The sequence below is a fragment of the Pristis pectinata genome, chromosome 16, assembly GCF_009764475.1.
Source record: "Pristis pectinata isolate sPriPec2 chromosome 16, sPriPec2.1.pri, whole genome shotgun sequence".
Classification (NCBI taxonomy): domain Eukaryota; kingdom Metazoa; phylum Chordata; class Chondrichthyes; order Rhinopristiformes; family Pristidae; genus Pristis; species Pristis pectinata.
Genome location: NC_067420.1, coordinates 25,694,707 through 25,718,090, shown reverse-complemented (window position 1 = coordinate 25,718,090; position 23,384 = coordinate 25,694,707). Strand labels below are relative to the sequence as shown.

General features: G+C 38.0%; 1 protein-coding gene across 2 annotated transcripts in view; it reads left to right on the top strand.

Annotated features, from left to right (window-relative positions):
* The window catches only part of LOC127578946 (zinc finger and BTB domain-containing protein 46-like), a 57,873-nt gene that overhangs the window by 27,240 nt on the left and 7,249 nt on the right, over positions 1-23,384 (top strand). The window contains exons 4-7 of one of the 2 annotated variants that reach the window (XM_052031534.1): positions 8,050-8,304; positions 17,239-17,405; positions 17,649-17,712; positions 17,796-18,167. In XM_052031534.1, coding sequence (XP_051887494.1) covers positions 8,050-8,304; positions 17,239-17,405; positions 17,649-17,712; positions 17,796-18,167 — 858 coding nt within the window. The remainder of the gene's footprint in view (positions 1-8,049; positions 8,305-17,238; positions 17,406-17,648; positions 17,713-17,795; positions 18,168-23,384) is intronic. The other variant, XM_052031535.1, reaches the window with a different exon arrangement.

The window sequence follows — 23,384 nt, the reverse complement described above, 5'->3', positions numbered from 1 at the left end:
ATTCAAGTGATATGTTAAATCTGCTTTAACTGTGACATGAATTTATTTGAACTTCCTTTCCACTCTCGTCCAGGTTCCATACTCAAAAGATTTGGAATCTAATGGGCAACAATCAACTTTAGACACTTGCATAGAACTGTCCTGTTTGGAACTGTTAAAATTGCACATAGTTGGTATGATTTGCATTAATACAAGTACACAATAGTATTGAATTAGTTACAGAAAATGCTGGGAACACTTATCAGGTCAGTCAGCATCAGTGGAAAGAAAAGCACTGTTGATGTTTGATACATTTGCTCCGTTTCTTTTTCCACAGATGCAAACCAAATAGATTTTTTCCCCACCATTTTCTGTTTGTTTTAGATTTCTAGCATCTGCAGTGTCTTGATTTTCATTTGAGTTGGACAGTATTATCCAGAATACAAAAGCTGATGTAAAGTGGTAATGACAAGAACTATTGTGGAAACTCAAACTTCTGTGCAAGAATCTTCAGATACTGATCTAGAATTGTCAGAACATTCTAAGTGCCCTTGGAACTCTTGTGTAACCTGATCATCAGTCCTGACTATAATGCCATAAACATGGCGAAGTTCTTGGAAAGCACCACTGAGAATTGTGGTGATGTGGAAGAAGCGGACTCCACGTCCAACTTATTAATTCCATAACATTGCTGAGAAAATGTTAAGGAAATGCTACAGTGTCCATGTAGGGTGCCATACTGCATTGTGTTTGTTATCAGAGCATGTTTATTCCCAAGCTAAATGTTTCAGCAGAAGAAATTGGATAGCTGGATTGGGTTCTTTTCAGCTCAGTTCAAACTAGTTGCTTTTCTGGCATCATCTTGGAATGTAAAGATAAACCCAGCCAGCTTTTTTGCAAACTCATCACTGAACTCTGGGACCTGGGACTCCTCCCTTTGCAGCTGGATCCTTGACTTCCTGACCAACAGACCGCAGTCAGTGAGGATAGGCAGCAACACCTCTGCCGTGATTATTCCCAACACTGGAGCCCCACAAGGTTGTGTCCCCAGCCCCCTACTCTACTCTCTGTACACTCAGGTTCCGCTCTAACTCCATCTACAAGTTTACAGATGATACCACCATAGTGGGCCATATCTCAAATAACGATGAGTCGGAGTACAGGAAGGAGATAGAGCTCAGTGACGTGGTGTCATGACAACAACTTTTCCCTCTGTCAGCAAGACAAAAGAGCTGGTCATTGACTTCAGGAAGGGGGGCAGTGCACATGCTCCTGTCTACATCAACAGTGCTGAGTTCAAGAGGGTTGAGAACTTCGAGTTCCTAAGAGTGAACATCAATAGCCTGTCCTGGTCCAACTACGTAGATGCCACGGCCTAGAAAGCTGACCAGTGCCTCTACTTCCTCAGGAGGCTAAAGAAATCTGGCATCTCCCTGTTGACCCTCGCCAATGTTTATTGATGCACCATAGAAAGCATCCTATCTGGATGCATCACGCTTGGTATGGCAACTGCTCTGCCCGTGACGGCAAGAAACTGCATATAGTTGTGAACACAGCTCAGCGCATCATGGAAACCAGCCTCCCCGCCATGGACTCTGTCTATACTTCCCGCTGCCTCGATAAAGCAGCCCCCATTACCAAAGACCCCACCAACCCTGGACATTCTCTCTTCTCCCCTCTCCCATAGGGCAGAAGATACAAAAGCTTGAAAGCACATACCACTAGGCTCAAGGACAGCTTCTATCCTGCTTCTATAAGACTATTGAATGGTTCCCTAGTATGATGAGTAGTTCCCCGACCTCTCAATCTACCTTGTGTCAACCTTGCACCTTATTGTCTACCTGCATTGCACTTTTTCTGTAGCTGTTACAATTTATTCTGGATTCTGTTATTGTTTTACCTTGTGCTTCCTTGATGCACTGTGTAATGAATTGATCTGTATGAATGATATACAAGACAATTTTTTCACTGTACCCTGGTACATGTGACAATAATATTCCAATTCCAATTTTTCTACAACACTGGGTTCAGTCCTGGCCTATGGTGCTATCTATGTGGAGTCTGCATCTTCTCAGTGTGACTGTGTGGGTTTCTTCTGGATGGTCCTATTTCCACAACATCACAAATGCGTGGATTAGTTGGTTATTTGACCACTGAGAATTACCTTAGTGTGTAGTATATAACTGACTTTCAATGACCTCGTTACTTTAAACCTCTCTCCCTTCTAAAATGCAGAACAGGTCAATTTGTTCAGCTGAGACTGTTCAGCTGCCTCTTCTACTATTTTGAAATAAAAACATTCAGGGGATCTGTAATTGCTGGTTTAAAAACCTGGATCTGCTGGGGTGTTCTAATTGGTTTTGAGCAGATGATGATGAACTGTTGCTTTGAGTCACTATAGACCATGGCCAATTAACTGTCATAATGAATGACTGTTTTCACAGACCAATTAAGCCATTTTGAGAAGTGACCATGGTGCTTTAGGTTCAGACACACATGGGTTCAGCTGGGAAATCTGGCCCATTGGGTCAAACTTCCTTCAATGATCTTCCATGCCAAAGCTCTGAATATGACTTCTAGTTTCTTTCCTTGGATCCTATCATTCCTTCTCTATTATCATTTTGTGAGTGGGTCACACTCTCTTCTTTGCCATTATTTAGAATGAATTAGTGACCACCCAGTTTCCATTTCTTCCAATGTGGTATCTGATATTGTTACGGGTTTCATCTCATCAAGTATTGTCCTCCTTCCCTTGAAATCTATTGTCACTTTTATTCAAAACAAACAGTAACAAAGGGTTTATTAGCAAACTGGACTTCTGCTTACTGTCGTTTTTTTGAATGTGTTTTTTGCTTCACGAATCAGTGCAGCCTTTCCCTGAACTCTATTTAAAAGCTTCAATCAGATGTCGTTTGCTGCCACATCACCAAAATGGTGTCAAGTCACAAAGGGCAAACTTTGTGTCTCTGACCATGACAACCAATCTCTCTGCATCCTCTTCTGACAAGATTGACCTTGCAAATCTTCAGTTGACTAGATTGACTAATCTACCTGCCTGGCTCCATTCTAGCTCATCTAGCCAGAGGCACGAAATCACCTGCACCATTGCCTCTGGTCTTCCAAGGAAAGAGCTTTGGCCCTCTTCAATTTCTCATTTATATGCAGTCTTTGGTGATATCACCTGAAAATGCGGTGTTGTTCATTGACTTGTCAATAGCAAACTCTACCTCACCACGATCAGCTCTTGATTCCTTTGCTGTATCTAAATTATCATGATGCTTATCTGACATGAAGTGCCAGTTGAGCGGAAGTTTCCTCCCAATTAAATATTGGTCAAGTTGAACACCACATACATAGTTAGTTCCCATCCACCTAATGACTCATTCCTTCTACAAGCCAGCCCTGGGTTACAAACGTCCAACTTGGGAACAGCCCATATGAATGAACTCCCCTTATGTTATTAGATTTGGAAGTCCTACATACGTATGTACATTTGTTCCTATGAACAGCAGAACTAATTTTCCCCCCTCTCTCCACTTCAGTGATTGTTCTTTCCTATTAGCCTTGTGTGCTTTTGATGCCATTCATTACAATACTGTGGGTGTATGATTACCATATTGAATGATTTTAGTGTATTTTCTGATTTATGGATGTCTGTCAAAATGGAACCTGTTCGAGACCTAGGGATGGCCTGTATTTGTCAACTGTCTGAGGTTGAATTAGACTGCTTGCAGATGTTAAATTTCACCCCAAGATTATTTTCTGACCTCAAACTAGTGTCATCACATGAGACCCACTTTTTTTTCCTTTCTAGTGTTTTTGACACCACCCCTACTTTGTCTAGTGAAATCTCATCCATGCTTTATTCCAACTTAACTATTCTAATGCTCTCCTGGCCAGCTTCCCAGTTTCCACACTCCATCTTCTAAACCGTACTGCCTTTAAGTTGCATCATGTTCTATCCACCTATTCCTCCAAGCCTGCTGACCTGCGTTGACTCCTGATTAAACAAGGCCTTCATTTTAAAATACCTATCCATGTTTTCAATTCCCTCTGGCCTTGCCTTATGTTTCTTACTATGATTTTTACCCTCAAGTCCTAAAGTTCTCAGATATCTGAGCTCTTTTAATTCTGTCCACATGTTCATTGCCACTTGTAATTGTCTCACTATTGCCAGCTGTATATTCTGAAATTTCTTCCAAAACCCCTTTACCTCCTAAATTGATTTAAGGTGCTAGTTGAATCCAAATTCTCTTTTGCGACTTGTCAAATTGACAGTGATCTTGTAAAGCACCAGGGGTGTCTTTCTATGCTAAAGTTATTATAAGAATCCAAATTATAATTAGACTGTACCATGAGATAACAGAAGCATGTTACCTACACTTTCAAATCTGTATTTGGAAATCATTTAAGGGAGCACTAAGCAAAAACAACCCCATAAACATTTCTTTAAAGTCATCCTATAAACATTTCTGATGTTTGCTAATGTCTCCTCAGATTTCTTATATTGTCATTTATCTTTATGACCTAGGAGGAAGCTGTTCAGACCATCAAAAATACTGGATCTTGAAGCAATCCCATCTCCCACTTATATCCCTGTAACCTATTTTCTCTCAGGTGCCCATTCTCCTGCCTCCCATATACACTAGGGGCAATTTACAGTGAGCAATTAACCAACCCACCAGCAAGTCTTTGGGGAGTGGGAGGAAACTACAACAATTGGCGAAAATCCATGCATTCACAGGGAGATCATGTGAACTCCACACCACAGCACCCGAGGTCAACATCCATTGTGGGTTGCTGGAGCTGTGAGGAGGCAGCTGCACGATCGGCTACACTCTGAAACTCCCATGGTCACGTGAAATTATGCTTAATGATCATGTATTTCTTCATTTGTAATGTGTTTGATTGAGTCAACGTTATTAAATCTATGTAATCTGGTAATAAATTTAATTCCAATTATTCTGCTGCCTTTAGCAGAATTTTGCATTCCCCATCCTTCAGTATGTCATTCTCAGATTATGAGTGCCATTCTGGTTCAATTTTAAATGCAGTAATGAGCAAAACAGTGTTTGACAGCAAATTAGGCATGGTTGTTAATATTTTAATGGGTGGAGAGGGTGGCATATGGTGGTAATATGTGGAAAAAAAATTCTGTCGATGAAAGTCGCGGTTCGGCATTTTCCAAGAATGGGAAAAGTGGTGGATCGAATCAACTACCCTCCTCGAATTTCCTCAGATCTGCCTTCGTAATGATATGCACTGTAAGCTGTATGATATTTTTCCCCCCAGCAATCTGAATAGGAATTGTTTTAGATTTTAAGTCTGTAATTATTAGTAAAGAAAATTGTAACTCACATGTATTTGTCTAGTTGTTAAAATCATAAATTTGTTTGGTATGTCATAGTTGCCTTCTGGTTGTTTCTGTGGGCAGTTAGCTTGCTACCACATAACTTGGTTTGGAAAATTGATTAAAATGGCACTTCAATTTTCAAAGTTCCATGAAATTTTTGGAAAAGCTATTTAGTTTAGTGTAATGTATTTGCCACTTGTGCACTTGTCAGTATTTGTTTCACTTTGTCTTTTCAATTCTACAAGAATGCAGTCAATTTCCCATAGCCTTGTATCAAACTGCAATTAATTTTAGTTAATTATTCATTATTGAGTGACAAGATTATTTGGAAGATTATTCATTTTTCAGTTGAAGCTAGTGACTGGAAGAAATAAAGTTTCTGACTAAATTTAGTCTAATCTTAAGAACAAGTCCAAGTCAAAAGCTTAATGATAATCAGTCTTCCTCAATACCTTTTGTACCTTTCCAAAAATAATGAATGCACTTTTATGAATAAAAGACTTGCATGAAAAAAGAAAAATGTGATCATTGTTGAAGTCATTTATAATGTAAACAGACACTCAGGTTTGCTGAACAAATTGTCTTTTTCCAGTTTGCTGAACAAAATGCATATCCTTTTAAATTGTTTGATATTTACCAATAGTTTATGAAAAAAACACATCAGTCACTTAGTTTATAATTAATGCCTGTCTAGTACTTGACATCTTGGACCTGAATCATGCTGCATCAGTTCCCTGCCTGGAATCCATATCTGGCTAGCATACACCTCACTTGGTTGGGCCAGATGCTATTGGTACATTTTGCTGGCTGATTGCATCCCAGAGACCAACACTGTGGCACTGAGGGTAACAGGACATATGGTGGCAAAATGCATGGGCCTTGCCAACGAAATACCACCTTCAGCTGACTAAGTTGGAACAGAGCTTTGTTATATGTAGACCCATTGTAGATTTTAATGGTTTTTAAATGCCCCTAATGTAGACATTTAAAATGAATTAAAATTTAAGTGAATATGAATAAAGTAATATTAACTAGAAATGCAAACTACAATAACATTTTAAAAAAAAACTTAAAGCAAAATAATTTGAAATCAGCTTCTCCCTTGCCTCTTCATCCTTTGTTATGTAGTCCCTATTTGAAACAATGGGGCTCTTTGAACCTGCACCAAATCAAACCACGTATGGGATTTGAGGCTCTCTTACCCTTACCCCACTACCCACTCCCCTCCCATCACAAGCATGGGCTCAAACATCAACGCTGGAATCCAGTAGTGAAAGCAACTGATGGATTTGGCATTGGACAAAGTCGGGAACCTCTGGCTATTTAAGTGGCTGATTGCCAGAAGTTCTGATTGAAATCATTGGTGAATTCCAGCACAATTTTAGCCTTTATTAAGATTTCCTTTATTAAAATTTGAAGTGTATTTGCATTGCTCAGTGATAGCACTCTTCCCTACCTGTAGATGAGGGACTAAACTGAGACGTTTCATGGTATGGTGGATGTTAAGGACCTTTTGGTATTATTTGAAGATGATTGGGTCTCCAGTATTTATTATTAACCAAAATCACTAGCATAGGTTAATTCATCATTATCACATTGTAGTTATGGGACCTTCCTGCATATGGATTGGCTGTTAGATTTGTTGAATGACAACAGTGACTGCAACTTTTTATCCTTGTACAATAAATGTTGGCATTTAAAAACTCAAATATTCTTTCAAATCATTGTTTGTTTCTGGCATTAATAACGTGTAATAAAAAAAGATGGCTGGAAATGCTCAGCAAGTCAGGGTGCATTGATAGAAAGAAACAGTTAATAATGTTTCTAGTTGAAGACCCTTTGAACTGAAGGAGAGGAAACAAATTATTTTTAAATTACAGAGAGGGTGGAGGAGGTGTGGATAGAACCAAGGGAATATCTGTGATGGGTGACGTGAGGATAAACTATTGATGAAGTCATCTGGTTGATGGGTTAATGAGAGCAGTTAGAGAGAACACAAATAAAGAAACTTAAAAGTTGTGAGATGTGGACAGATAGTAAGAGGGCAAGAGCACAGAAAAAAGGAATGTTGAAACTGAAGTGCAGGACTACAGGGAATGCCCAGCTAGTGAAGCATAGCCTCACATACTGGGCATCCCCTACATCTCTGCATTTTATGGATTTTGCACATCTTTGTGTTCTCGTTGTTCTAATTGCCCACATCTTTGCAATGTTTAAATTTTTTGGTGACATTCTTTTTCACTGTACTCATTAATCTATCAAGTAGATGACTTCTTCAACAGCTTGTGTCCCTCTCTCTCCCCATCCTTTATGCAGTTTAAAACTAACTTGTTTTTTTCTTTTTCCTGGTTTTGAGGAAGGGTGTTCAACCTGACATTTAAACTGTGTTTGTCTTTCCACAGATGCTCCCTGACCCTCGTGTTTCTTTTCACATTTCCAGCATCTGTAGTCTTTGTTTGATTTTTAGTAATGTGTAATTTGATTGTTGGACTCCAGGAAGTGAATAATCACTTTCACTTACGTTGCTGTTCTTTGACTGAAGTTGTTTAAGTGGCACAGCAAACCTGAAGAAATTTGTTAGTTGTGTGATCCTTTATATTCTCATATTAATGCACTAGAAGAGTATTCATAAATGTTAAGATTCGTCTGCATAGGCTAACTTGATTACTGCTTTTAAAGATACAAAGCTCACTGATTACAAACTTGTGTTTCTTTAGGTGTGGATGTCACTGAACCAAGTAGTTCAGATAGTAGGGGAGACAGATCTGATTTCTGTCAGAATCCAGAGGAACCACTGGCTGGTGTAGAATCGAATTATCTTTCTCAGTTTGTTGCCTCCGTGAAAGAAGAACAGCAGGCATCTACAGTGGCCAACCTGAGAGCTGCACTTCTGAGCAAGCATAGCTTCTTGTCTGTCAAGTCCGACCAACCAGGAGAAGATAATCCTATTATTTTCGAGTACTTGCCTAAAGGTATGGCATTTTTTATATAATGTATGTGGTAACTTGCATAAAACCTGTTACATAGGATCTAAAGGAACCGGTTTTAAAAAGCTCTAGGTAGGTCATCCATGAAAGTCTGCTTTGTCTTCAGTGGGAAATTTTCCATTGGTGGTTGTTACAGCTTGTTATAACATCACTCTCTTAAGAAAGAGAGATTAAATAGAAAAATTATTCCCCGATGTGTTGAATTGATAAAATGCTTGTTAAACTGGCACCACCATGACCTCCCACTGGGATCTCTCTCTTATTTCTGATGAATGGACTGCAATGAAGCTCAGCCTTGTTAATCTTTTTCTTGTAGCTTCCTCATCCTTTTGTTTTAATTGAGCCACCCTGTTATATTTTGTTTTGCTGGATGTATTTGTTGCATTATCACTTTGTTAATCTTTGGGAATTTAAATCCTAACCCTACCACCCACGGGCTCTTCTTTATTCCTTCCCAAAACTATCTACTGATGGATGGTGCTCCATTTTGGTGTTTGTCTTCTAGGCTGTTGGTAATGTGATACAAGAGTCTTAAAGGAAAACATTTTGCAAATACTTCATACTGGTTTGTGTACTTCTTCATGTGTAGTTCTTCAACAAAAATGAATATCATGTAATCAAAAGAAATTCCATAAAATAGAGTTTTGTCATAACTTTCTTAAACTGTGGTTGTGAGCTGTTTTTCTTTCTGGCAGATAAATGAATGAATGTCAGTTAGTTCTTGTGTTTTTTGTCAGTCTACAGAGAAATCAAATTGCAAGCATTTTTCCTAATGGGTGGAACAGCAAGGCAATTTATTTATGGAATGAGAGGAGATGAAGGAGTTTTGTTGGCAAACTCAATTACATGAATTATTTTTGCTTATTATTAGAAGCAAAGACGGTTGAAAGTTTAAATATTTAGTCACAGAGAAGGGGAGTTTTGCCATTTATGTACCCTCTATGATCCTGGAGTTGTAACATGATTAATTTATTTATGCTTAATGTGGAAAAGGAGCCTTGCTGATCAAGGAGCCAACATCCACTGGCCATGTGAAGCTGTTGGTGCATGGTCAATGATTAGATAAAAGGATTAATTCTTGGAGGATTAACTTCTTGCTGGAAGTGGAGAATGATGCAGTTGATGCTGCTTTGGGAGATCACTACTTAACAATGTGCTGAAGTGGGATGAATTTTGAATGGCCAACCTCATTTGAGAGATGCCTGGAACCTTGGATAGTGTTGGTGTGTGACTCATAACTAGCCTGGTGGGAAAGAAGTAGTGAGAAAGTTTTGTTAGTATGAGTTGAGTGGTTTCACAAATGAATAAAAAGAACTGACAGGTTTGAGCCCCAATTCAAAGATTTCAGAAAGGGTTCTGTGCTGTTGGAAATGTTAAAAATTCTGTCTTTTAGATGTTGAACTGAGGCCAACTGATTCATGTGCTTGGGGAAGGAACAAATGAATGAATGGAGTTTGCTCCAGGAAAATAGGTGAACGGTTTCGAGTCAGGCTGATCTGAAGGAAAGGCCCAATCTTTCAGCTGGACAAGGAATGTTCCTGGTTTAGGTGATGATCAGGCAAGGAAAGTGTGTTAATGAAGCCAATGGACTTCAAATTCAGATGGTTTTGAAAAATACTCCACTCCAATGCAAGGCTGCAATAAAAAGTTGACTGGTTAATGCACCAGTTAGTGTAGAGGGCTTCAGTCTAATGCAGGAAGGGGCCTAGTAGCCAACAATACCTAACTCCTGGTTTTCTTAGAGGAAAGGAAAGGATTGGAAATAGTTTGTCATTGAGTGGGTCTCTTAACTTCTGTCAGGCATAGCAGCATTTTGAGTGTTTGGAATGCTGTTAATTTTTTCGGGAGTCTTGGTTATGGGACTACATTCTAGCAGAGAATCTAAATTGATTTTTAAATCATAGAAACAAATCTGTGATATATTACATGCATTGTATTTAGACCTGAGCATGCTTATTTTAACTCTTCAGTCCAAATGTATGTTTGTGTTTTCCATCAGCAATGATAAACAGCTAAGTGTAACTTCCTCCTCTTGGTCTTTGTAAACTGTCTGACCCATAAGAAGAAAGCTGATTATCACTTTGAAGAGCTTTTTCATACTGAGGAAAGGTACTGATGATATTACAACATCTAGTAGGTTAAATTTTTGTTGAAAGGCAATTTGGCATTCTTTCCATTTCTATGGATGGGGTGTTCTGGATTTATTTTTCTTTCATCCTACATATCCTGTGTTGTTCTCAGTTCCCCAGCTAAGGGAGACCCAAGGCTATATGGCTATATTGTTCTCCAATTTAATTCCCTACACAAAAAAACTGTCGATTCTTTGCATAAGCAGTTCAAAATAGCACTGAGAAACTGGATTTTATATTTAGTAATCTGATTGAAATGGGATTCTCTCTCTACAAAATCTAGAACCTGTTTTTATTGTAACCATCAAAATGCAGAAGTTATAGCGAGAAATTATTTGTTTTTTTAAAAATACAGACTTTGCTCCTCACAACACGGGAAACTGCAGTGATAGAAGGACACCAGCTAATTTTCTTCAATGACTGGCAGCTGGGGTGTTGGGACAAGGAAGGAGTTTAATCAATTTTAGTTCCAGAAAAGAATCAATGCCTCAGTGTTCAATTTGCTACTTTTGGGTCCTCCAAGCTACAGTGACATTTCTTAGCTACTGGCTTGTCTTATTTGAAATTTGAAGGCTCAATTTGTACTATTATTTTCATGTTGGATAAATTTTCAACCAGAACACCAAGAATGATTAATTTGTTCTCATTGCAAGTACCCATTTAATACAACAGTTTAAACTGCATATATAGTTATGTGGTATTGAGATATGCCTTCCAAGAAGATGAGACATGAAGACAAAAATGGTCATTATTGATTTAAATGGACAATTGTAGAATTTGGTATTTAGTTGTGATTGAGGAAAGTAAATTACAACAGGAGGGAGCAACATGACTAATGGAAATTGTGCCTCAGAGGACATTATGATGGCACTTGTACTGTAAATGTAATGTTATGCCAGAACAAAAGTTGTAGTTGAAGATGAGAACTGTTACTTGACCTATTTTGGAGGTAACTGGTGAGATACCCTGGAGAAGGCAGTTTTGCATTGCTTTGATTTGACTGGGTATGAGTGCAATTTTTGTGCCATGTCAAACTGTTATATACTTAACGTTGTTATAATGTTTTGAATATATTACATTTAAATAGCAGGAGTTCTTTGTGTGTTTGTTTGTGCTGTGATATGTGTTTGTGTGTGTGTGGCATGCCTGCATAGAAAATTCTGGCTTTTGAATTTGAATTGGGACAAGCCATTATTAATGACCTGTTACATGTCTGTATGTTAAACTGGAACCACTGATCTGGGATCAGTAAATATAGCTCACTTTCTAATTCTGTATGTCTTTAGAAATGTTTTATGTCTGTATGTCACTAAGAACATTGAAGATTTTTGCTGAAGTCAGCAACCCTTTAACTGCCATTTTGATAAAATTAGAATGTTCTAGGCTTATGCCCTTCATTGAAAAAATCACTGTCAAATTGTTCTGTATGAATTAAAACAGAATAAGTGATTTAAAGCAGGAGTATACTTTTGTTGAAAGTCAACTCACTTGAAAGATGTTTGTGCAATACAAGACAAAAATTGCTGCCAATGCAGAAGCCTGTCGTCATCTTTAAAAGGAAAAGGGCATTCTTCACAATGAGAGTGTCTTGTTCAACTGTAAGGTTGAGCTTGTATCATACTTCATAAATTAATCATTGTTGTTTCCAGTAAATTGGCTGCATACAAGTGCCCAAGACATTAGGATTCAATTGACGTTATATATGCCTAATTATCACTTTTTAATATTGAAATCAGCAAGGCAAATTCTAGTTGTTTGCATTTATGACCGATAGCCATTGAGGTGGCAGATTGGTTTGTATTTCAGGGGACTAAATTGAGTGGAATGGAAGATGGAGGGTTACTGATGGAAATTGAAATTTAAAAATTAAGAAATTTTGACTTTAGTTATTAAGCCATTTTAAATGGCATAAAATGCATTTTACCAAAAGGAAAAACATATCGGCATGAACCATTTTTGGCATTACTAATTGTTTTTAAAATAACAGAGCTATTTTTATATACATGATGCTTTAATATGCTATGAACCTTTGTTGTGAAATATTTAATTTTTCACAACTATAGTATTTTTTTTCCCTAATATGGGACCATCTAAAGCTTTGTCTTCTTGAAGAAATTGAACAAATGCACTACAGTGGAGTCAGATTTTGCTCTGTCTTAGGAAAAGGTGAAGCAAAATGGTTAGATAAGGATAAAAATGACAAAGAGACCTTTTCAGTTGGGATTGTTTTTGCTGCTCACTTTTAAACCAGAAAATTTTGGAAGCATTACCAGGTCAGGCAGTACCTTTGAAAAGAAAAGCAGGTAACATTTCAGGTCAATGGAGACGCACAAGGCTGCAGATGCTGGAATCTGGAGCAACAGACAATCTGCTGGAGTCCTGATGCAGGGGTTTGACCCAAAACATTGACAATTCCTTTCATCCCATAGATGCTGCTTGACCCACTGAGTTCTTCCAGCAGATTGTTTTTTGCTCGACATTTTGGGTCTAAGCCCTTTTATCAATATGGCAGGGTTGCCATGAGAATCAGCTGTCGATGAAGTCACCAGGTTGATGGATTAACAAGGGCAGTTAGAGAGAGTGAAAATAAAGGAATGTAAAAGTTGTGGAATATAGATCTGCTGAGCATGCCAAGCAAGTTGGGCCATCCCAGTGGAGAAAAGTGAGCCAAACCTGTTTACTGCAAGTTTCTTAATTTGTTCTAGAGGAAACATCATTGAGGTAACTGCTGAGACAGCTAGACTAAAGAATTGGAGCTTGCTTCTGAATGCAAACAAGCTAATGCAAGGGTGTAGAGTTGCATAGAGTCGAAAAAAAAGCCCTTTGGCCCAATATGTCCATGCTGACCAAGTTGCCTGCCTGAGCTAGTCCCATTTGCTTGCAGTTGGCTCATATCCCTCTGAACCTTTGCTATCCATGTACCTGTCTAAATGTCTTTTAAACATTGTAATTGAACCCACCTCTACTACTTCCTCTAGCAGATCGTTGCACATACCCACCACCCTCTGTATTGGAAAAAGTTGCCCCTCAGGACTCCTTTAAATCTTTCTCCCCTTGCAAACCTGTGTCTCCTACTTTTGAACTCCACTACCCTGAGGAAAAGACTGTGACCGTTCACCCTGTCTATGCTGCTCATGATTTTGTATACCGCTATAAGGTCATCCCTAAGCCTCCATTGCTCCAGGGAAAAAAGCCCAGCCTGTCCATTCTGTCCTTGTAATGCAAGCCGTTCAGTCCTGGTAACATCCTCGTGAATCTTTACTGCACCCTTTGCAGCTTAATAACATCTTTCCTATAGCTGGGGGCCAGAATAGCATACAATACTTGTGTGTTGCCATACCAACATCGTGTGCAGTTGTAATGTGCTGTCGCAACTTCTGTACTCAAGTGCCCTGACAGAAGAAGGTGAGTGTGCCAAATGTCTTCTTCAGCACCCTGTCTACCTGCGTCACCATTTTCTGGGAATTATAACTTGTACCCCTGGGTCTCTCTGGGGTTCAGTCATCTACTATGCAAGTCCTGCCCTGGTTTAACTTCCCAAAATGCAATACTTCAAACTTGTCTGAGTTAAATTCCATCTGCCATTCCTTGGCCCATTTTCCCAGTTGATCTAGATCCTGTTGTAATCTTATATAACCTTCTCCATTGTCTACTATACCACCAATTTTGGTGTCATCCACAAACTTACAACCATGTCACATATATTCTCATCCAAATCATTAACCTAGATGACAAACAACAGTGGATCGATTCCTGTGGCAGGCAACTGGTCAAGGGCCTCCACTACCACCCCTGGCTCCTACTACCAAGCCTATTTTGTATCCAGTTTGCTAGCTCATCCTGGACCCCACGTGATCTAACCTTCAGGACCAGCCTACCATGCAGGACCTTGTCAAAGGCCTTGTTAAAGTCCGTGTAGATAATGTTTACTGCCCTGTCCTCATCAATCCTCTTGGTCAACTCTTCAAAAACAAAACTCTCATCAAATTTGTGAGACACTATTTCCCATGTACAAAGTCATGGTGACTCTCCCTAATCAATCCTGGCTTTTCCAGTAACTTGCCTATCACTGATGTTAGGCTTACCAGCCTGTAGTTTCCTGGCTTGTCCTTGAAGCCCTTCTTAAATAAAGGCACAACATCAGCACCTTGCAGTTTTCTCGAGCCTCACCTGTGGCTAAAGCTGGTGCAAGTATCTCTGCCAGGGCCCCTGCAATTTCTTCCCTAGCCTCCCACAATGTTCTAGGATACACTTGGTCAGGTCTGGGATTCATCTTGTAATGTGGATGTGTTCTGACATCCACAGAGAGAACACTATTCGCTTCCCTGAATTCCCTAGATTCCATGACCACCTTCTTGGTAAGTACAGATGAGAAATATTCATTTAAGATTTTGTCCATTTCCAGTGATAACAGCCCTTGAGGTCTTGCTTTTTTAACCTCTGCCTAACTCCCTGTATTAACTCTGTAGGACCTCATCCCTTTTTCTACCTATATCATTGGTATCAATGTGTACAGCGACCTCTGGCTGCTCTTCCTCCCCCTTGAGAATGTTCTGCAGCTGCTCAGAGCCATCCTTCATCCTGGCACCTGCGAGGCAACATTACCATCCTGAAGTCTCAGTCGTGGCTGTAGAATCTCACATTTGTTTCCCTAACTATTGAGTCTCCTATCACTACAGCTCTCCTTGTCTCCATCTTCTGCTGTGCATCAGAGCCATTCATTGTCTGACAGACCTGGCTGCTGCTGTTGCTGCCTGCTCTCCTCTGAAAGGCCAACTGCCCGTACTCCAACAATATCCAAAATGAGATGCTTGTTAGTGAAGAAAATGGCCACAGGAATTCTACACTCTCTGCCCCCCCCTCCCAACCCCACCTCGCCACCTTTCTTGGTGGTCATTCAGCTTAAATTTCTATTAATGAGTCTGTTAAGCCAGTTGTGTGCTGAAATCCCTTCTGATCTAAGTTTTATAGTTTCTGAATTTAAATTCCGTGCAAGGAACTCATAATTTTGTTAGAAGATTTCTCGAAAGAAACACCACAGACAATGAAGTGATTGTTACAGTTGATTGGCTTCAGCAAATTGATGCAAGATGAAATGCAGGAGTATTTGAAGTATTTCAAACTATTAAAGTTACAATTTATGTCAAATTTATTTATTCAAAATAAAGCTTTAAAAGGCCAATTGTGCAACAACTTTAGTAAACTTTTAAAAAATGCATTGTATTGACTGAAAAAGCAGAGGACAGGCTAGTAGAAATGCATCCTTGGTTGCCTGAGTTGAATGGGGGATATAAAAGCTTAAGTGCATTGAGTCCAGCTTCTGAAATTCTATTCCGTTTAAATCAGTGCAACTAAATATAAAAAATTGGGGTCAAGGTGTTGTACTAGCATATTGCATATTTAGAGCATGTAACAGACGATGCTGTTCCTCCCCATGGCCTTGCTTCAGATACATAGTTTTATTGTAGTGACTGAAACATTTGTGCTGTTGTGACAGTTTCTGCTTAATGTACACCTGTTTAAAAATGAGTTACTTGGACAAAAAATTCAAAATTCATACTGAATATCTTATTGCATCATTGTTGGTGGCTCAGATAAGCTTGCTACACTTTTTTTCCTGAAATCAGACAACTATATAATTCTATAATTCCTGTATTTTGATTGCAATGCATAACTGTTGAGTCTTCAATGTGTGTGTGTTTGGTTCATGTTAAAATTAAGTACTCTCCTCATAAACAGTTTTTGGGAGCAATCAATTCTGATCTTTCCTATTTTACCTTGATGAAGTAGCTTTACTCAGTTGGTCTTTTATTCACTGTGCATGAATTTTAATGGCTGCACAGTTTCTATACTTGGTTCTTAATGTTGTGGCTTCTATTGGAGAAGCTGTATCTTAAAAAGTTTATGGTTCATGTACAACAAGTTTCTCATCATATTGTTCACATCTTATGGCCACAAACTTTGACTAACACAGTAACATTTTGGTCAAACTGCAGTAATTTTCTTTTAAAAGAATGGAATTACTTGGTCATTGGTTCTTAAAATTTTTGATCTTGAATATCCTGTCCCATCAGGCTGTGAGAAGTGGATGCTTTGGAAATCAAAAATCCAAATAGTAACTGAGAAATCTGAAGTTCAAGCACAAATGTGAACAGATTCTTCATCAATTTGAAGCTTCATTTTTATTATTCATTACTTGTATTAAATCTATAATCTCCTAACTTTCAAGGTGCAGAACTGAACATTGTATTTAGGAAACAATGGCATAATGCTTCAATTTTTGCATTTTCCATCAGTGTTCTAAAATAATTTAAAAAAACCATATTTATTTGTTATCATTTGACAGTTTGTTCTACAAGATTCATGTAGAAAGCAATGATGACCTCCCTGATCACAGTTTGTACTTAAAGCTGCTGGTGTACTGTTTAAATAAAAGCTTGCTGGAGTCATACATTGATGCATCTTTTGGTAATCTTTTAATAAAATAAATCGCAAGAATCATTTGCATTTTTAGATTCATATGCTACGTTGAAAGTGCCAATTTGTGTTCTTTAACAAGGGCAACAAATTAGTATTTTTTTCAAAAAAGAAATCTTTGCCATGATTGCTTTAAGATTCATAGTTTCTTGAAGCTTTAGGCAATTCCTCTCAATCTATAAGCTCTCCCTTCCACTGTCTCACTGGCAGAAGAGAAACACAACAGCACTCTACTGCAGTGCATATCTTTTTTTTGCCGAAAGCCAGCTGGTGCTAGTTTACGTGGGTGAGATTCGTTTCCTGTGTTCCTCAGGGCCTGGAAATAACTTGAATCATTCAGAAGATGCACATGATTACCAACCAAGAGATTTGTCTCCACTGACTTCCCAATTTCCAGCACAGAGTCCTTCTAGGATGTTGCAGTGTGAAGAAACTTCACCTGAACAAATCTCACACAAGCGGGCTGACTCCTCACTGCAGGTAAGAATCAAAATCATTATTTGAAGAGCTATAATTAGAAAGTAATTTATATTTTCGAAGGATCATTGAACTTTAAGTGGGCAAGGGCTAACAATTTGAGTGCAAATTAATAGTTTCTAACAAAGTCCTGTGGAAATGCAGTCCATTTGAAAATACTGTAAATTATTTTCAGCACATATCTTTCTATATTTTCAACAAATAAATCACAGTTCATTATTAATTTGTGCTATTTTACAATTGCAGATCAAGGTAGATAGTACTGAGGGAGTCCTGCCATTGTCAAAATCATACAGGAATGAAAATTCAGGTACAGTCAGCGTTGTTTCAAATTAGCACAAACTTTTCACCATACTAAGTTTGCTGAAATATAATAATATTTCCTTCTCTAAGGCCTTGACATCAGTAATGCAGTGGACTTGTTAAAAGATGAAGAGGCAGAAATGGGGACCAGCTTCATTCCAGACAAAAGTTCAAAGAACTCCAATTGCACATCGCCAACCACAAGCTGGCATCAAGAAGAGCTTGCTTGTAGATTCTGTAGAATGCAATTTAGCAATCCAGAAAAGCATACAGAACATGAATATCGACATGCCTTAATGATGTTGCCAGTTGATACTTCTGAATACATTAATCCAACCCTTACAGCCATGAGCTTTTATGTGTTTCCTGGACAAGCTTTCCGGTATCAGTGCTCAAAGTGTCCTGCCAGCTTCACACTGAAATCAAATGCTGAACGTCACGAGAAGACTGTCCACTACAAACGTAAAAATTTGCAATGTTCATTTTGCCTGAAACCTTTCCGCGATAGAACTGATTTAAATCGTCATGTAGCATCAGTACATTCGTGTGAACGTGCTTTTGTGTGTAGTAATTGCGGAAAGAGTTTTGGCATACAGAAAAACCTAATAAATCACATGAGAATTTGCAATCAGGGTAGTACCCCAGAAGGTACTGAGCTTTCTGACCAGCTTTTGGATAGCCATCTCCTTAAAACTGAGGAGGAGCTTGACTGTTATAATGATACACCAGCACATGATTCCCATCACCATCTGTCCACTTCACAACCCAGTGAAACTGAATTGTCAGAGTAATTTTATAGGTATATAAAAAATGTGGATTTTGCTCTTATTTCCTTTTGTTTTAGTGAACATTTGGATAGTTCTTCAGCATTTATACGGCGTACATTTGTATTTTGTTATTTTGTGCACTTAATCAGGCTTTTTCAAATCTTGGTGAAAATAGATTATTCTTTTCCTACTATGGTATGTCTTTGCACATATGGCAGATTGACTTTGCAGGGCAAAGTTACACTTCTGGGTTATTATGCACTTTTAATATGGATAAGTGTTGTGAGTAGAAATGGATGTATTTTATATTTTGAGCAACATCTATATATTAAGTAATTTACTGTGTTTTTATTGTCAATGACCTAATCTTAGAATCATAGAGTCATACAGTACGGAAACGGCCTTTAGCTCAACTCATACATGCCGGCGGCGATGTCTGAGCTAGTTCCATTTATCTGCGTTTGGCCCATATCACTCTATGCCTTTTCTATCCATGTGCCTGTCTAAAAGTCTTTTAAATCTTAAGACTCTGAAGAAAACTGTTGGATCTCCATTATGTTTTCCTTGTTACCTATTTTTTGTTTGTTCACTTATCCAATTGTGTTGTTTAGGTTTTCCTGTTAAATGAAAAGTTTTAGACTATAGGCTTTTCCTCAAATCTTTCTGCTGTTCACCTTAAGCTGTTTAATGGGACTGTCTCAGAAAATAAGTAAAAACATTACAACATGTACAAGAGAATTTAATTTCCATAGTTGACTTTCATACACTTGTTTTTGAACTACTAAATGTTAGCACCTTGCTTTTAATTGCAGTCAGTTTCAAAGGTTTAACCTTGCTATTAGTTTTATTATCACTCTAGTTACTGTGTAGATGACTTTACCTGTGATCTTCCATGCCTTGAGGAAATCATGTGTTTCTTCCACCACCTTCCCCACCCCTTCCCCCCCCCCCCCCCAAACAATGGTTGGCAAATTCACAGCATGTGCACCAACGTTCTCCATACATCTTTTCTAAGAAGGTTGTTAAAAGTTGTCTTACTTTTTACTTTCTTGTAGAACTAGAAAACTGTGCTTGCCATACAGCAGACTGATGTTTGTGGTTCATGCTATTTTATATCATTGAATTCAATAAATTTTAGATAGCAATGAAATGGTTTGATTTCCTGTTTACCACCTCACTAATTCATGCTACTTCTAGTTTAGGAACATGGAAACAAAGTTTTAAGAAATGTTAGAATTTTCAAGATATCGCTACCTCATGCTAGCATATGCAAAATAGTGCTATTTAAGTTGTACTGTAACATTTAGTTCAGTTTCTCGCTGTATTCTGACGTGGGAATTTGGAATGGGACAATTTAATTTGAAAAGACAAAGATGTGGGGGTAATGCTATTTCACTAACGCCATTGAATGGATCTTGCGTTGAATAGCTGCATGCCAAATTTAAGTTTGTTAACAACACCTCTTGTTTCTACCTGCTATCTCTTTAGGGCAACAGAATGCTTGTTATTATTCATTCAAGTAAAACATTCCTAGGTGAACCCAGGAAGACGTTTGAATTCTCCATAAATAATTTCTATATTTGGGAAGAAGTTGGCTAAATAGTATTGATTATTCTTTTTTCAAACACAGTGCTTTAGAACATCCTAAGTAACTGCCACTATATAACTAAGCTTGCTTTCTCATTCTTTACTAAATTTAACCATTATTCCATTTCAGCAAATAATTTACAGATTTATTTTTGTGTTGGATTTTTTGTATCAAATGTTGTGCCAAATATGATGTTGGCTGTTGACTACAAAATAAATTTTCTTTCTAACATCAGCAATACATTATTGTGGAATAATAAAGGTAATTCTATATCCTTTGCATTTAGTAACTATGTGCAGTCTGTAAGACTAAATATTATTTAGATTACATCTGCCATTCAAATAGATTTTGTGTTCAGAGATGATGCAAGGCAGATGTGTCTATTGACTGGCCTTAAGTCAACACAGCCCCTCAAATTCTAGTTCATTGTCTTTCTCTCTTTATATGTGACACGAGTCTCAAAATGCAGAGCACTATTTATTTGAAAGAGCAAATATATTTGGAATCTGCATGCCAAGACTTTGATATTTGCAACTTGATGTATCCAAACCCATGACAACATGGATTAATCTTTTGTTCACCAAATATCAGTAGAGTACTGAAAGGCAAAAAGGCTGGAGGTTGTCTACGTAAAATTATTTGATCCTTTGCCATTAAACTAATATGAGATCCATTTGTACCATTACTGAAATAACAGTTGGAGGGTGGAAAGGAAATGAAGCCTTTTACAAACCCAATTATAAATTCAAACCTGGTGAGGGTGGTAGGGTACACTTGATGTAAGTTTACCATTAAAACTAGAAATATACAACTGGGCTGTAAGCAGCTGAAAATGTTTTTAAAAAATGGTTTGCGTTGAAATCACATACTTAAAGTTCCAGTGGGTGCAAATTAGACTCTCAGATTGCATTAGTCAATTTAGTACACATGGAGGGTGCATGTTTTGTAGCTGCATGCCAGTAGTATCAGCACAAACCAAACAAAATCTGATTATAAAAAATTTAGGAACTTAAAATTGTGATGTGTAAAACAGCTGTGTTGAAGCTCTCTTGGATTTGAAGTTCTTTAAACTATAATGCGGGTTTGATTCAATTTACCCAGGTCAGGCCTTGGCTACAAATGTAGTCTCAATCCTATGTCTTTAATGTTCCTGCTAATTACATTGGTTAGGGAAGATCTAAATTATACTTTCTTGAGCAAACAAATAGTTTTTAAATTCATCAGATTTAAAAGGAAATAATAACTTACAGCAAGAGATTGGTGTACACCAGTACGATATTCTGGTATTTAAAATTTTCATTGATTTATAATTCTTTGTCACTTGCTAGTGGCAGGCTGGTTAAAATGTTTATTTCTTTTCCTGATTAAACCCATTTTCAATAATATGAGCAAAACTGCATGTTTTGCCACTTGTACATAAAATAATTAATGGAAGGAATATATATTTTTGTGACTTTGGTAATGGTACAGATCTTTCAGTAATTTGTTGCCTGATTTAGATCCTGCATGAAGCAACTAGTTTAATGTACATAACAAAGCAGAAGCTTGAACTTCAACCTAATCAGTACAATTTTGACTCCAGCCAAGGCTGAAATTCTCCCTCTTCTCAAACTGTTTCACTCCCTCCTCACCCCCGCACTGCCTCTCCCAAGAGCCATTCCTCACCATCTTGCCACGTCCAGGGTTAAATCAACTTTCTTTGTTAAAATAACACTCAATTTTTAAATGGGCTTTCTATTATAGTTTTGTATTCCCCACCACAGAGTTCCCTTTAGTCTCTGGCCATATTCCTCTCGCTCCTCCAATGCTACCACCTTGAAAAGAAAATCTTACCCAAGTTTTGCAGTCTGTACCTGTAATTGTGCCCTGAGCACTTACTTTTACACAAATGTGTACTTGCAAGAATAATTAAATAATTTAATTTTGATTCTCTTCAGGGCTTGCTTGTGTTCATTTTTCACAACCCAACCCTTCCTGAGTTCCATCAGTGATATATAAACATTGCCAGCTTTTGCTTATCCAAACTAATGAGTTGAGAGTAAGTGCGAGTTTACATGACTTTGCTGTTTAATAGGTGATTCCAAACAAAATGGCCAACATATAGCCATTTAAACAGCAAGTCCAGAACTTCACCTGTTGTCAAATGCGGAAGGCCTGGTCTTACAGATGCAGAGCAATAAATCTGCCAATTTGCAGGATCAATGCTGAGAAGTTGCCTATAAGATCTGGTGCCTGGTTAAACCTAATGCACAATCTGAGATACTATTGATTTCACAGGTGTAAGACAAAAGGGTTGGTAAAATCATTTTGTTTTTAGTTGTGTTTTTATTTAATTTGAAAGGTACATATTTAAAAAAAAAATCAATTTTAATAGTTTTTAAATGTTTCTGAATGGAAGGAGATATTTAAAAACCGAAATGATTTATAGCCTTTACAAGTGGCAAAGTTGGAGGAGTGGGTGTTGTCAATTGTCAAAAGCTTTTATAGCAGTTTTGGAGGCAAGGTTTCCTCAGTAGCTAGAGAACCCGTTGCCGTTAAGTAGGCTGAGGGAGTCTGGGACGATTTGGATTAGCATCCAGATCATGCAAGTGTGGGCTGAGGGATAAGGGAATACTGACTGCTAATATGTATGGTATAAGACTGGGTCAGTAAGATTTGCCCCACTGATTTGTGTTCAGTAGTAACGGTGCTATTGAGAGTGAAAGCTCGTTGGCTATTAAAGAGAATAACTATGCAAATTTTGCATTATTTCTATCTTTTGATGTTGCATTGTACTGATTCAAAATGGAAAAAATAATATAAACCAGACATCAGTCTTTCTAAGAGAAGAGGGGATATTTTTGGACAAACGCAGTGATTGCAGCTCTTATTAGTTATTCAGTCTTGAGATAGAGAATGGTGGGGAGGATGGAGGTGAGGCAAGAGAGCAAGTACTTATCATCCACGAGATAGGTATCCAACTGCCAAGTTTGGTTGATTGTTTCAACATTCACTTCTAGTGAGGAACATGCAGAGTGACAAAACCAGTTGTTGCACTTTTGTGCCACCCTACCAGCAATTATCTAACAATACAGATTAGGAATGACCTGGGACCTCTGGTCTGCAATGTTGAACTGCTTACTAATCAAACTTCATAACTGGAGAAATTATAGGGAGTGACTTACCAATAGTTATGGACACAACGATGGAAAGTTATTTTGCAAGGATGCATGTATGTTGCTTGAGTGAAATAAACAAATAGATTGTTAATGATGAAGTATCTTGTCACGTGTACTCTCTTGGCACTTCTTCCCTTTTAATCTCCCAAACAATTATTGGGACAGA